The sequence below is a fragment of the Thermobia domestica genome, chromosome 9, assembly GCF_964235325.1.
Source record: "Thermobia domestica chromosome 9, izTheDome1.hap1.1, whole genome shotgun sequence".
In the NCBI taxonomy this organism is placed as follows: domain Eukaryota; kingdom Metazoa; phylum Arthropoda; class Insecta; order Zygentoma; family Lepismatidae; genus Thermobia; species Thermobia domestica.
The window spans coordinates 26,196,361-26,206,763 of record NC_137462.1 but is presented as its reverse complement, the minus strand read 5'-3'; the positions used below and the strand labels follow the sequence as shown (position 1 = coordinate 26,206,763).

Sequence of the window (10,403 nt, the reverse complement as noted above, 5' to 3'; positions counted from 1 at the left end):
TACTTTTGAAATTTGAAAAATTCAGAGATTTTTCAATAAGAATGCCAAATTTCACATTGATAGTTGGAAAACTTCATCTTCTGCCAGTGCTCTAGAAAATTACACGAATTTTGGTACAGTATCTACCTATCTATCTATATAAATGCCGATTTTTTTGTATCCATGTATATATTTGTTTATAAGTACTATTTTAGTTGTTTTTTAGGTGTTAGACAATGGTCAAAAGTGCAACTAACAAACGTAGAGTAACGTATTTATATCGTTATCAGTGCTTACTTATTCTGGCATGAGAAGAAATATTCCAGACCAGCATCACCACCTTCATTTGCGATTTTTTAATGTGGAGGTTATATTGTTGATTAAATAATTTTTTAAAAATTAATGAAGAATTATTCATTATAAGTTATATATGTTATTTGTTTCACATTTTTAAACGAGAGTTGCTAAAAAGAATACAAAGATTCAAAACCTTCATTTGTTTTAGGGGAATCCAGCGGTGGCAAAATGTCGCTATCGTGTGCGAGTGAGTATAATTTTTAGTATTTTCACATTTGTATACTCAAATAATATGCCATTTTATAGTAAGAATTTGAAAACATCAGCAAAAATTATTTTAAAATTATAATCTGGTAGGAATACTGCTTACTATACGAAAAAAATAATTTTGTATTTTCGCATGCCGCAAGTGTAATTTGTGGTTTTAGATCAAGATGTCTTAATACCATTTGTGATTTAAATGTGGTTACACTGTAAAGTTTCGTAAGGAAATGGACTCTTACTATCTTAGGTAGTGTTCTTTTAAGGGAGGAGTTGCATTAAAGGGTGCAGATTCACTTTAAGAGGGGTGAGTATAAAAACAAACCAACTTTTGCTAGGTGGCCCCTAAAAAGCACGAATGGTATCTAATTGATTCAAAGTAGGAGCACAGCAGGGGGTCGCGATCGTTAGTGAGTGTGTGTGTCTATAGAGAGCAGGCGCGTAAGCGATGGTGGGAATGCGCGTGAAGCACATATGACAACAACTAACGTATGTTCCAGTGGAATTTTTATCACATCTTTCTTTTTCCTTGCACCTTTTCACTTCGAATCTTTCTTTTATTTCACGTTTCACTTTACCACCGTACAGTATTAAGCCATCTTATTCACTTCCTTTTGTTAATGTCATATGCCCGTTGCATTTCTGACGTAACATCATATTTTAGTAACTTACACTCTTGCAAAAATATAATATGCATATGAGAAATTGAAGATGAGGATTTGCTTCGAATCTGTGTGTTTGGCATTTCTGCTGTACCGCCGGACCACACGAAAAAAGAGTATTATTTAATTTTTCTCCCAAAATACTATATTGTGACCCAAGCTTACTTAGAAGTAATTATTGTTCGAAATCAGTGTGAATATATGACATAAAATTAACCCTAAAAGACGAACCAACTTGTGCTAGGTGGTCACGAAATAGCACGAATGCTATCTAAGCGAAATGAAATGAAATGAAATCTTTAAGTTTTACGTCCCACGGTTATGCCGGTTAGGCTAAAGGAGACGGTGATAATGAGAGATGAGTGAAATGGTGGAATGAAGAAAGTGGGAGGAAACGGGAGAGCCCCGAGAAAATCCACGAGCACGGTGTTTGTCCACCACAAAGTTCACTTGGCGGGGGGCTATCTAAGCGAGTTGGGGGAGTAGCGCATGAGGGGGTCCTGAGTGGTAGCGAAGAAGTGCGTCCGTAGGGAGCAGGCACATCAGCGGCGGTGGGTATACGCATAAACGAGGATTACTTATGTGTTGCACAGCTTTTGGGGAAGATACTAAATACCATCCAAAATAAAAAAAAAGTACCGAAATGTGTTAAATTAGCTTAGATTAGGTTTGGTTAGATGTTCCTCTTCATTTCTACACTTACGATAAACTGTTCGCCTGTTTAGTAGATCATACCTTCCACACAGTTTCAACAACTGATACTCTTTATGTTTGTATAATTCGATAAAACTCTAACACGATATGTCACCTGTCTTTCCCATAAAATATACAAATTGTACCTCTCGCTAAATAGCTCCTTTCACCTCCATATATAGTGTCGCTTACGTCATCGAAAATAATTAACAATAACAAGTATTTTCTTAACTTCAACTATTGTCCTCCTCACCTGACTTTCACTCACTCTTCCTCATAAACCAAAATAAATAATCCAATTCATCTGGTTAGTTTTCTAAAATTGATCCGGCGATACAGCAGTCAACCCTGATATTTTATCCTTTCCTACGTCAAGTAATTGAAGTTAATGTTTTTATTTTCTGTGATATTTGAACACGACATCAGTCAGTTCCGACATATCTTAACAATTCTCGGTTACTATTATCGCTGCTAGTACATTAACGTACCTCGGGCCTTTCACCGGAACGAGACGTACACTTCTTGGACACCTTTCGGATACTTCGATTATTAAGGATCACGATTTACATCACTCCCTAATATCGATTCCATGTTTAACAATACATTTTTTATATGCATACAAGTGCAGACTTTATATTAGATACTCTCCCGAGGAGTGGCCCTACGTAGTGTAGTCGCTAACGCTCTCGCCTTCGGTGTGACCGGTCCCGGGTTCGATTCCCGGTGAGGTCACTCGGTCGAAGAAGTGTAACACGCTTTTTCAGGCCAGCCACCCTGAATGAGGTTTTACAGAGTTTTCCTCATTCACAACAGACAAATGCCGGGGTGGTACCTAACCTAAAGGTCCCAGGCCGCATCCTTTCTTCCCCAATCCTTTCCTCCTTCCCATTGCCCGGATTATGTGCTCGCCGAGGGATGGCCTTGGTTGCCGAAAGCCCAGAAAACTAAATCCTACTCTCGCGAGGGGGCGCGATGGCTTAGTGGTAGAGCGTTCACCTCCGGGGCTTGATGTCTAAGGTTCGATCCCAGCTCGTGCTGTGTGGACTTCGTGGTGGACAAACACCGTGCTCGTGGGTTTTCTCGAGGTCCCGTTTCCTTCCACTTTCTTCATTTCACCATTTCATTCATTTCTCATCATCACCGTCTCCTTTAGCCTAACCGGCATAACCTAGGGACGTAAAACTCAAAGATCTCATTTCATTTTTCATACTCTTGCGTTTAACGCATGCTACAGGTAATATCCACATATATTCAAATTTGTGAATCCACATATGCTCTTCTTTCAAAATCAGTATTCATGGTTCTTCCGTAAATTTTACAAAACCATGCCCCCATAAACTGAGATAGCACCGTTAAGCTTTCGTTGTGTATATGCGACTGTAAACATTGAAGATCGAAAAAAAAAAAAAAAAAAGATAGGTTAAAATTATAATGTGTTCTCAGTATGTTGACTCTATCCATGCAGTTAACATTTCTTAGGTTTATCCTTTAACAGATTTTTAAAGGGTGCACGTTCGTACGTGCTAAGTTTTTCATTTGTCGTAACCTGTTTATTTTACTTATTTATTTATTTAACAATCACCAGATACAGCTCGCAGGCCATTTTATACTGGATATTTAACAACAACAATAACAATGTAAAGGTATCGGCCAGGGCTTGTTTAGTAGGTACACTCATATCAAAATTATTGTCGCATGTCTATAAATATGTTGTTGCAGGAATATAATTAGATAACGAATTCGCCCGGTATTTCTTATAATGTTAGTATGTGTATGGTCGGCAAAAACATGTATGTGGCAAATTTCATGTCAAAAGAGCAGTAAATAAGGTCAATATAACGGGAAAATTAACTTTCTCGTCCATTTAGCAACATTTTGTTTTACTCATTCTAATTTTTATATTTGTAATTCTTTTCCTATGAAACTTACATTTCCCAATTATACACATAGTATCAGTATTAAAAGTACCCTGCAAAATCCTTATCAAATCATATTCTTACAAGAAGGCAGCTATAGATATGCGACAGTCATTTTGGACTTGAGTGTACCATTTCGGCATTTGCCTGGTAGGACTGAGGAAGACCTGGTAAAACCTGTCAGGATGGTCGGCAGCGGTAATCGAATTTGCGACCTCCCGAATGTGAAGCCAACGCTCTACCACTTGAACTACTTCGCTCGGTAAGCTCGCTTATTATTTACATTTACACGAAGTCTTATCCTCATAAATTACGTCTCATTTTCAGTTAGTATGATGTACGAATGATTTGTTTCTTGAGCTTACATGAAAGTGCGAAAACCTGAAGGAACGTTGGCACGCAAAAGCAGGCGATTAACAGAGAAAGTTGGAGCGAGAAGGCTCACTGATGGGCGCTACGAGTGACTGTGGGTAGGACGGAGTTCGTACACGGGAGGCTTAGTGGTGATTACATTTCCTATTCGGAGTTAAAGAAAAATGTTATATATATCTTAATGGGAAAGATTATTCTTTTTGTCAATATTATTTTCAATCTGCTCTATGTCAGGTATATATTCTGTATTTTCAGTCTACATACGGTCCATTTTCATAAAACCATAATGGCTTGCAAAAATGCTGGCGAAGTTCAGAATCAAAAAAGATTTCTCGGACTGCATTCTATGCTTGGATTGGAGACGTTATTGCATTCATTTTCAGGGATTGTTATCAAGAGACTGGAATTGGTACCGTAGATTCGCAGGATCTCTAACCGTGTGGCTGCTTTATCCACTTTTTTTTCTTTCTTTTTAAAAGTATAGGCAAGTAAGGTTTCTGGTGTAGTTGTTCATGTGAATGGGAGGTTCAGTCGCTTGTAACAGAAGGACGTGCCATTGTTCTTCCATCTTGATGCGATGTGCGGCTTAAATTCCGATAAGCCCCGCCGCGGTTGAAGGTTACCCTATTACTGAGGGACTATATTGAGAAAATGGGGAATTTGTGTGGAACCTGTGTACTTTTAGAAGTTCTGTCTTGTGTTTGTTGGTGTAAACTCCTTTTGAGATAGGTACTACTCCTGATCCGGTGGTCAGTCGAAATACAAGTAACGCAAAACTTCTTGTTGGTAAGCGTGTTGCAGATGCCTTCATGGTTGACACGCATCTGAAACATCTGCATTTATTTCTGCATAGCTGGTGGAAAGTAGTCATAGTCAAATCAAATTGAACATGGTTTTATTCTTTCTATATTTCTTTAGACCTCTACCCTCCATTTCTTCATAGCTACAGTGATGCCTTGTTTGAAAGAGCTTATTGCTCCTTGAATATGGGAGAATAACCTGACTAATGTGTAGGGAACTTCTGCAGGTGGCGTAAGAAGTTAGAGATTACAAACAGTGGATGCGTTCACCTCTAGTGCTTGGGGTCCCTGGTTCAATCCCAGCTCGCACCAAGTGAACTTTGTGATGGACAAATACCGTGTGCATGGGTTTCCTCGGTGTTCTCCCGTTTTCTCTCACTTTCTTCATTCTACCATTTCATTCATTTCTCATCATCACCGTCTCGTTTCCTAGCCGGCAAAACGTCGGACGTAAGACTTAAAGATTTCATTTTTTTTTTTTTTTTCTCCTGGAATCTCTGATGACAGACTAGCAATACTGTGCAAGCACACTTTCAATTCATTTTCACTGTAGCGCTTGTCAAAAGTGGAAGTGTTCTGTTGAAACCGTTCTCCGTATTTATCACGAACTAATACACTGAGGTTTGGAGGAAAGAAGTCCAGATGTGAGTGTAAAATATGTAATTTTATTTACATGTTGCATCCCAATTGAGTTGGAAATTTTACGTGATGTTCCTAACAACACTTCGTAATTTTCATCTTTTACATACCCAAGAAAATGTGAGCATACCAATTTAAATGCCAGCCAAGGTAATTTCTCAGTTTCGAAGACTTTAGCTTGATATGCCCTGCATGACTGCTATAGTCTGTGGACCAACAAATCCTTCTTCTTTAATTTTTTTCTTCGCTTAAATTTGGGAATATTTTCTTGAGATACGTAAAACCTATACCTTCTCTGTTTAGGAGATCTGCTTAAACAAAAATCCTCAAAATCAGTCTGCAGTCAAACCAATAATGGCAAAAGGACATCTTGAGAATTCGCAGTTGGTTTACAAAATATGTTCTTGGTGCCAGGAGTGAAATATTGTCTTCGTGGTCAGTATTTACAGACTTAGTGGTTTGTTTTGCCATTTCCCACGCACATTAAAAAAAAAAAAAGTATTTCGTGTATCCTTATAGCAGTTTTATGAAATACCAATAAGTTAAGTCTCCCACACACATATCATTTGAATTTATTGAATTCGTTGTAGTTCAGTATCACACTTGATACTGCATACGGTTCTTTTGTATGACAAGCATGTGTTTCACGAATAGATCGATGGGCATTGCCAATATGGAGAAACATGACTTCGAGCTATCACTAAACAAGTGTCAGTCAGCGGGATTAGGTTCCTATGTCAAAGGCTGAAATAAGCTATTTACACTTTTGCAATAAACCATACCTCCATTTTCTACTTTCTAAAATAACTTATTTTAACATTTATAACTAAGAAGTTCTAACCTTCAAATCTGGTACCTAACAATTTGCTTTTGTTTTAGAAAGATTTAACTCCCATACAAAATCGTGAAACTCTTTTTATGTGATCTAATGAAGTACTGGTACCATTGACTGGGCGGTAAATGGCTGAAAGTTTGGACTTCCCAGTTGCTTGGGACGTCTGAGGTATCTTCTGAATCAGTGATGTACTGTTCTGGAGCTTTAGGTACTGAAAGATTTTCATTATGTGAAATTGGTCGAATGGCTGATTTTAAATTAGGATTCTGAATCATCTAATGATTAGATGGTTACGGTTTCACGTTTGACAATCAAAAGTAACAAACTGTTACATGGTCTGTTTGTTCTTGTCAAACCATAGAAACAGTGAATTTCATAGCACTGCATTATCCTTGTAGTCACTTCCTCTTCGTGGAACACGTAATACAGCATACGCGTGGTGCTGAGCTGTATAGTCAGATACAGTTAAAAAGCCTTTATAACTACAGGTGTTAAGACTGACTTTTTTTCTTAAGTTTAAGTTCACAGCATATATAACAAATAGATCATGTTCATTTTGCACATACAGGACAATTTTATCTCACTGCACGTTAGATAAATGTTTATTCAGCGCTATGCGCTGTTACACAGCACAAATTTGTAAATATGCTTATTACTACATATCAGTTGGGTTACAACCTACAATGAAGATAAGTAGTGAGATGCAATATCAGAAACTAGTGAAGAAAAATCTCTTATTATGCAACGAACAAATAATTCATGTGGATAAGAGGATAAGCAGTCCTATATAAACAGCATATTCCGCTAGGAGTGTTTATATGAACGTACATAATGGAAGTTATGTGCAATAATTTTCTTCTTTAGCACATCTCGGGGGTGTGGTGGCTCAGTGGTAGAGCACTTACTTTTGAGGCATGGGGTCCCTGGTTCGATCCACGGCCAGGGTGGTTAACATCGTGTCCGTGGGTTTTCTCGGGGTGCTTCCGTTTCCTCCGATATTCTCATTCCATCAATTCTCCCATCATCATTCACTTACATTAATCATCGTCTTCCTTAGCCTAACCGCCATAACGTGGGACGTTGAACTGAAAGATTTCATTTCATGAAGCATTTTATACCCACCTGTGAAAAAAACAAACACACACACACACACACAGAGAGAGAGAGAGAGAAAAAACCTTCATAGATCAACTTTTCAAGTAAGTTAGACACTTTTCGATTATTTAAAGAAAATGGTATGTCCTACACAAAAAGTAATTACAGATTTGATTTTCACTTGCAAAAGTACATAAGATATGCATATTTTTATGCAAAGGGCTAATTTTATGTTGCACAGTGTTACTTGCCAAACTATTACATTGTAATCATTTTTCTTCTTTTAGTTTCAAATGAAGTTCCGGAACACCCTGTAGTTTCTCCTGTGTCAGGAGCAGTGTTCGAAAGACGGCTTGTGGAGAAATTTATTGCAGAGAATGGCGTTGATCCTATTAATGGAAAGGAACTTTCATCTGATATGCTCATCGAGCTGAAAAGTAAGTAAATGTTAAACTGCAGTAATTAGAGTACTCTGCTATTTTACGTATTGCATGTTAAAATACGAAGGGGTACAGGTGAGTAATATTATATAAGATCGATTCTTCATGGGAACTCGAAAAGCATGTTAACGTTAAAGTTTTGACCATAAGAAACGGTTTTTTGTATCTTGTGTCTTTTATTTATTCTCGATTCCTGGTATTTCACTCACTCTTTTCTGCGAACATTGTCGCCTATTTAGAGATTAAATCGAGTAGGAATTTACATGTTCCTTTCTCTGATATATTCGTATGGAGACAACTTCTCTGCAAAATTCTTAAATATTTCACACACAATTATAAAAATGGGTTTACAGAGACACTCAAAATAAGATTTTTATTCACGGCGTTATGAAACATAATAGTCAATCCCTGTTTTGTATTCGTGTCTTAAAAGTACGTTTTTTGCGGTGGTATGAAAAGATTTTTGTTCTTTTAATTCAGAAGGTAAAAATATGTATTTTCTTTGATACATAACTTGCGTAAACAACATAAAAACCTTATCGTGGTACGTAAAGTTTTAATATTGTTCATGGAGATTATGTCTAATAAAATAAATAAATAAATGATTTGCTGTATTTTGCGTATTTTTAATTGTTTATCAACTTCGTATTTCATTCACTTTTCTTCTGTGAGCATCTTCAGAGGAATTGACATGTTAGTGCTGTTTACTGCACAATTCTTCAAACTTCAGCAGTTATAAAAATGCACTTACAGGCTGTGAGCTATAGAGATTGGCTACGCATCTTAATAACAATAGCAAAACATCGTTAGTTTTCTTAATATCTTGTTAATGGATTTTTATAATTAACTATCGTCAATTACCCTTTCGCTGGATTAAAATAAGAAAAATTAGTAATATGTTCCCTTAGTGAGTCACTTTTAACTATTACTGAAGCGCGTTCTGATATCGGTCATTTTCGATCATTTATATAATATTCCCTTCCCCCAAGCTGCGGGGCTCAACTTGGATTTAAACAGCAACGGAAGTGTCACTGTTCATCTCAGCAACCCGGAAAACTATGGATTCAACATTAATATGGGTCATTTTCGTATATATATACCGGTACCGGTAAATATATATATATATATATATCCCTTCGCCCTCTCCTAAGTTGCATTGTCAAAGTGAAATGATAAAAACCATCCCAGACCCGAACCTCATCTATGTTGAAAATTTGATCGAGATCTGTCGAGTGGTTCAAGAGTTATTACGTCACAAACATAGTCACTTTCATTTTTACTTATATAGATAGCTAGCTAGATAGATTGTTGAAGTTTGTAAGAGTTGTGCATATGAAGTATGAGAAGTTGTCTCTATTGGAATATATGTGACGAAGTATATACGAGGTGTGTTAGAAAAGTAATGAGACTGATTTTGCACTAACTAAAGTTTTTATGTTTTCCAAACAACAATGTTATCCCCTTCAAAGTAGTTCCCTTTGGCAGCTATACACCGGCGGAGTCGTTGTTCCCACTCTTGGTAGGAGCGCTAGAAGTCTTCAACTGGTATGGCTTTTAACTGGTCGGTCACAGTCTTTTGAATGTTCTCCAGAGTTCCATAATGATGTCTTTTTAGAACATGTTTCAATTTCGGAAAAAGGAAAGGGTCACAAGGACTCAAATCAGGTAAATAGGGGGTTGAAGAACAACAATAATGCGTTTTGAGGTCAAAAATTCACTGATGGAAATGGCCGTGTGACACGGGGCGTTCAGTTGTGAGGTTTTTCGGCACCATTTTGACACAAATCTTTCGCATGTTCAAATCGTCTGTCAAAATTTGATGTACAGTGAAAGTGTTTAAATTTAACTGTTCACTCATCATTCTTATTGTTAAACGACGGTCTGATCTCACAAGAGCCCTCACACGTTCAACGTTTTCGTCAGTTTTTGAAGTTGAAGGTCTCCCTGAGCGAGGTTCATCTTCAACGTGTTCTCGACCTTCCAAAAATGATTTGTGCCAGCGGAAAACTTGTGCTCTTGATAAGCAATGTTCCCCATAGGCCTGTTTCAAGTCACACTCGCGGATTCACCAAGTTTAACACAAAACTTTATTGCACAACGTTGCTCTAAATTTCAATGCTCCATTTCTGTAACACACAACAAAAACACTACTTCACTGATAGCGCTGTCAAAAATAATGTGTTAGCTGTACGGAGTTGTAACTCGGACTGAGGAAGTGGAAGGGATAAACAAACCTGTCTAGCACAGGCCGGTAGACACAACGTTGCCAGATCGCCAGTAGTGTTGCCAGTCTCATTACTTTTTTCACAGTAGAATTTACACACAGTTGTAAATTTCTGCTGGACTTAATCTACTTAAGGTAAATTCCTCGGAAAGGTGCTCGCAGGAGAAAAAGTAAGTGAAATATAAGGTTG

General features: G+C 37.5%; 1 protein-coding gene across 1 annotated transcript in view; it reads left to right on the top strand.

Moving 5' to 3' along the window:
- The first annotated feature begins 274 nt into the window (after positions 1-274).
- The window catches only part of Prp19 (pre-mRNA processing factor 19), a 41,898-nt gene continuing 31,769 nt past the window's right edge, over positions 275-10,403 (top strand). Inside the window, exons 1-2 of the mRNA XM_081770785.1 lie at positions 275-523; positions 7,837-7,986. Coding sequence (XP_081626911.1) covers positions 505-523; positions 7,837-7,986 — 169 coding nt within the window. The 5' untranslated portion in view covers positions 275-504. The remainder of the gene's footprint in view (positions 524-7,836; positions 7,987-10,403) is intronic.